At 37.0% G+C, this 6,000-nt stretch overlaps 1 protein-coding gene across 1 annotated transcript in view; it reads left to right on the forward strand.

Moving 5' to 3' along the window:
• Positions 1–5,244, forward strand: part of LOC102915767 (putative killer cell immunoglobulin-like receptor like protein KIR3DP1) — a 45,185-nt gene extending 39,941 nt beyond the window's left edge. The window contains exons 5-7 of the mRNA XM_076564014.1: positions 1,494–1,616; positions 2,930–3,235; positions 4,916–5,244. Of these exons, the coding sequence (XP_076420129.1) occupies positions 1,494–1,616; positions 2,930–3,235; positions 4,916–5,244 (758 nt within the window). The remainder of the gene's footprint in view (positions 1–1,493; positions 1,617–2,929; positions 3,236–4,915) is intronic.
• Positions 5,245–6,000: the final 756 nt, after the last annotated feature.

A 6,000-nucleotide genomic window follows, 5' to 3' on the forward strand; every position in this document is an offset into this window, starting at 1 on the left:
ATGGAGAAACTATATATTAGCCTCTAGCTTATCACACTAGTGTAGAAAAATGAGCCTCTATAACCTCTGTGAATAAAAATGTTTACAAAGTACTTAAGTACTTAAGGGGCAAAGTAGTTCAAAAGACTCATTCCTCATCATTGTTAGAGATCTTCTCAATTCTGTGGTCCTGGGGGCTATCTTTCCATCATTCATGAGTTTTGGAATATTCATGATATACTTATAATCTGAATATTGTTACATTTCTAGAGTTGGAGAATCAAGAGCTGCCATTTTCTACTTCCTTAGAGGCATCAATATTGATCTATCATCTCAATCTCATTGATCTTTCCTGTTATACTTCTGGTGTAATTTCTTTTTAAATTATAATATTTTCATGATGAATTTACTTCATGATTCCAAACTCAAAATTCTCAGCTAGAATATCTTAACATGAAAGACATATCATATATATATATATATATATATATATATATATATATACATATATATATATATTATATTAGATAACACCTACAATCTTTGTCTTATGGTTTCTATTGCTGTTTGAAGAGTCACCATGACCATGGAAATTCTAATAAAGGGAGATATCTGATTGGGGCAGATGTACAGTTTAGAGTTTTAGTCCACTAAAATCATGGTAGAAAACCTAGCAGTGTGCAGGCAGTCATGATGATGATGCTCGAGAAGGAGTGGAGATTTTTTTCATTTTGATCCACTGTCAGCAGACTGACACTGTGCTTCATACTGTTAATAGCTTTAATAGCTTGAGCATAAGAGACTACACAGTGTGCCTCCACAGTGACATACTTCCTCCACCAAGGCCACACCTACTCCAATGAGGACATACCTACTATTACTGACATCCCCTATGTGCTGTACATTGAAACAGATGCATCTATGGAAAACATAACTATTCAAAAAACCACAGTTTTCACACTCATCACTTCAAAATGACCCTATGTGTACAATACTTACAATTCTACTCACCTCATGAAAGAAATCCGTGGCAGACCAAAGAGTGATTGCACCAAAGCATAACCATGAGAATCCATGGGTTTACTCTGCTACTGATAGCAGTATGGATTAGAGGTTACTCAACGAAGCAAGGGTGACGCAACCCTTACTTAAAGCACACCCGAATATGAGTGATTATCATGAAGCCAAAACCCTGGAGCTCAGTGCACAACTTACGGGCAGCCCAATAGGGCATAAACATTAGCACTCAGAGTCCAGGTGGTCCAGTGTCTCACTCTTTCTATAGAGCTGGGAAGGGCCACTGATGACTCTTGAATGTTTCACCTTTCCATGACAGAGAAAGTTTGTTTACTTTCTGAATCTCCTGAACATCTCAGCCTCTTACATTGAACAAGGGCTGTATCAGTTCAGAGAAAAGTGTTATACAAAGGACCCCAAAGAAGAGAAAATTGGAGACTCAGCTCTCAGGGATGAAGGAGCATCATTAAATATTTTCTCTGTGCATCCCTCTGCAGGAAGTCATGACAAGCCTTCACTCTCTGCCTGGCCAAGCCATATTGTTCCTTTGGGACAGCGTGTGGAACTTCGATGTGACACTCATAGTGACTATTACAACTTCAAGTTGTACAAAGACCATGGTAATCATATCCCTCAGAACCAGGGAAGACCATTCCAGAAGAAATTTGTCTTGAATCGTGTGACATCAGAACATGCAGGGACATACAGATGCTATGGTTTGAATTTTCATTACCCTATTAAAATTTCAGAAATAAGTGACCCTGTGAAGATCATAATTTCAGGTTAGAGATGATGTTTTGAGTTCCTTTCATTTCCCCAAATCTCCCAACCCTGTATTTTTCAGAAAAAGTGTTAGTAAGAGGTTTGGACTTATAAAGGAATATTCAACACAGAGAAATATATAATGTTCTGGGCATAATAAGATGTACAAGGTCATGCATTTTTTTCTAGTCCCTAAGGCACCCTGTGTGTTAAATAAGTCAAGGAAAATTGAGCTGGAGGATGGAACACAGATTTTTAACAATTGATATCAGGATGCAAGAATATCCTAAATTATTTCATGTCTGTAGAACTACAAGGGTTGATGTAACAAAGTAAGGAAAAATTCAGTTGTGGGCCAAAGAAATCATGATGAGGGAGACACCCTGTCACTAACTCTAAACATGGATGAAGGGTCCAAGTGCCAAGGAATGCATGAGGCCCTAGAACCTAGAATGTAAAAAATAATGGACAGTTCTAGGGATTTCAGTAGTTACTATCCCTGTAGAAACCTGATTTATGCCATTTGAGCTTTTCAGAATTCTGATCTCCACAATACCTGTATTCTTTTAAGAATGAAATTTGTTGTAATTTGTTATGTTAGCAACTGGAAAATTATATAGGAACTCAAGTCAAGAGCAAATTGAGTCTCAAGAAAGGGATGCTCTGAGTGCAGTAAAAATCAGGATGCTAATTCATCAATGTGTTGGAGGAAAAAATGTTCATGATTCTGGATCAGGAATGCCTTATAGAGGTTTGAACCACAGTGAGCTCTAGAAGTCTTTCCCTCATAACTATGTTCAGTACTAATTCCTTTATCCTGCCAAGGATTATACATAATCAAAAGTTGCATAAAAAGACACATAAAGCAGCCTGGTGTGAAGCTTGCCATGTTTCCTGCATTTTCCAGTCTTAGCAAAAGACAATAGTGCCTATGGAAGTAGGATTCAATAGACACATTCTCATTACAAGCCAGTGGGAAGATATTGTGCTAATCCTAAAATCAATTTAGTGGGAAAAGGAAACAAAGATGGAGGAGGCTGTGTCTAGAGTGGAATTAGACAAAAACAAGTTCACTGGAGTATTGACAGGGAGAACAGACCAATTGAGGGGGAACCACGTGTCTTCAAAGACAGAGATTTTTATCACATTCATACAATTTTTTTATTCTTAGGAGTCTACAGGAAGCCTTTCCTCTTGGCCTTACAACCTTCCCTTGTGAATTTAGGAGAGAAGGTGACACTGGAGTGTCGATCAGAGATTATGTTTGACACCTTCATTTTGACTTCCCATAAAAATGGAACAATCAAAGACTCTTTTGAGCTTTCTGCAGGACATTATCATGGAGGTTCCCAAGCCAACTTCTCAATAGGTCCTGTGACACCTGATGATGCTGGGACATACACATGCTATGGTTCCTTCAATCACTCTCCATATGAGTGGTCTGAATCCAGTGGCCCCATTGACATAAAGATCACAGGTAAGAGCATGTCACCTGCTCATCATTCTCTTTGTGATACAGAAACATATTCTATACACTAAAAACTATGGGATATCACCAGAAAAAAAGGAGTGTAAATAATTTACATAAAGGCAACCTTGTTAATTGTTTTACTGGCATAGACAATGAAAAGAAATACAGAAGAACAGACCCTTGGTTATAACATAAAGCACAGATACAGGGAGGTGCAAAGTAGATATAAACAGAAAATGACAATTAGGTGAGCATAATATGAACCAGAGAGAATGAAGTCTCTCTACTGACATTCAGAAAATTACTGACTTCTACATCTATAAGAATTCTACCAAAAGAGCAAGACAGATCATGTGTCTGACCTGAGTCCAAATACTTAATTGGGCTGGTACTTAATGAGTCTTTGAGCCTTCACACAGGTGGAACCAGGAGGGGCTGAAAATTAGTAAACATGGAATGTGTGCTAAGAGAAAAATCTACAAAAAAAGACAGAAGCCTACATGGAAACTTTGATAGTAGAGATGGAAAAATTATAGTAGATATTAAATATTTCAAGAAAGAGCTTGTCAGACACATGATATGTCTGGCTCTCTTGGAGGAAGACATAAAGGCAGAAGCGAAAAACAAATTCTGAACTAAGTGATTAGGAAGCAGATGGCAAATCACACTTGAGCAGTAAACACACTAAAAGGAACAAGAGAGGAAAGATCACCATGGTCATTGTTCAAGAGAAATATAGAATTTCATGAAGTATTATGTATTTTGAAAAGAGAGATTAATTAACATAGATATGTAAACTGATACAAGAATGAAAAATAGAATGACATTAGATTCTAAATTTTTAATATACATAGGATAGCAAAGTTATAGGTCATGAAATTAGCAAGTGACCAAGGAAGAAAAATTTAATAGAGAGGGATGGGAAAGAAATGAAAGACATATGACATGGAGGATGAATTGAGAGGAGTAAAGATATCAGCAATGCTGTACAAGGGGTGGAAGAGGAAAGAAAATGAACAAAAGGAGCTGAATGAGGATAATATAATGAAGGCTGTTACTTGGTCTGCTAATTAAAACAAAATTATGAGTAACTCTAATTGAACTCACTTACTTGTAAAACAACTGGAAAAAAGTGAAAGTATAGAGAAGACCAATTAGAAAATTGAGTGTGATTAGTGGAAGTTGAGGGGCAAGAAAGAATAATAACATTAATATTGTTAATAGTATTCATCTATAAATATATGTAACAACAATTTTTAAAATTATTAAATGATATAAATACATTAAATGATATACTTCAATTTCAAAAATTAAGAAATATTTTCAAAACAAGCATAAAAATATATTATGCATGCATATGAATATTTCATTATGAAGGTTATTGCTAGATAAAATTAATTATGCTCATAAAAACAAACTTTAAAAGACAGATGGAATGAACCAATGCCAAAATAGGCAGAAAATGTCACTGAGCAAAAATTGGCATAAAATATTTGAGTCCAGAGTGAGGTCATAGACTAAAGATGGTAACATAAAAATAGAGAGAATGAGAGAAAGAGGGGAGAGGAGAAATGGAGACATAGAGAGGAGGTTAGGTAAGAAAAGAGAGAAATAGAAGCAGGCAGAAGGAACACTGAGGAGTGAATGAACACTGGTAACTAACTATCTCTGCCTCTTTTCTCTCAGGTTTATACAAGAAACCTTCTCTGTCAGCCCTGATGGAACCTGTGGTGATGTCAGGAGAAAACATGACCTTGACCTGTTTCTCTGACCTTCAGTTTGACATGTTCCATCTGTCCAGGGAAGGGGTACCCAAGGACCATGGGCTACCTTCAGTGAAGAGCCACAATGGAACATTCCAGGACAGCTTCCATCTGGGTCCTGTGGTCCAGGCAGGGAACTATAGATGCTATGGCTCTTTCAGGAACTCTTCCCATCTGTGGTCAACCCCAAGTGACCCCTTGTACATTCTTGTCACAGGTAAGAGAACTTCATATATACCTCATATCTTGTGACTGATGAAATACTGAAGCCATGTCTCAGAATCCTCCAATAGATGATAGAGAGAAAGTAGCATTGGGAGCTACAAAGGACTGTTGTGAGTCCTAATGTCACGTGTGTGGGATTAAACGTATATTTGTGTGTGTTACATTTATATATGTGTATACATATTTGATGTGTATATATGTACATGTATACATATATACATATATATATGACATGTGTACATATATGTGTGAATATGCATAGCTTTAGCCATCATATATGTAACAATAATTGTCAATGAAAAAGAGGCTATAGATTTAAGAGAGGTGTGAGGATATGAGAAAGCTTGGCAAAAGGGTTTCTGGGAGGGACTGGAGAGAGGAAAGGGATGGGAAAGGGAAAGAATTATATTTCAACTGAAAACCTTTTGTAAAAAACAAAAAAACATGGAATTTGGGACTTGAAAACAGAATACAAAGTAATAGACAGGGAGTCTCCCCAAAACTCCTTATATGACTTTGCATCCACACTGGGATATCTATATAGAGAGGCAGATATATAAATTGGTCTGGCCATTACAGATGACTCATTAGGGATGAGGTTCATATCAGTTTGGGCAGAGCAGAGATGGAGCAGCCCTCCTGACCTCTTGCTCACATATATCTTCCCACAGCATTTCTATGAATCATCAAATCTTGAAATCAGATGAGAGAGTCAACACCTAGAAGCAAACCACTAAATATCATTCTATAACTCTACAGGCTCAGGACTAAGAGGTGGAGTGG

The sequence above is a fragment of the Peromyscus maniculatus genome, chromosome 1 (genome assembly GCF_049852395.1).
Source record: "Peromyscus maniculatus bairdii isolate BWxNUB_F1_BW_parent chromosome 1, HU_Pman_BW_mat_3.1, whole genome shotgun sequence".
In the NCBI taxonomy this organism is placed as follows: Eukaryota; Metazoa; Chordata; class Mammalia; order Rodentia; family Cricetidae; genus Peromyscus; species Peromyscus maniculatus.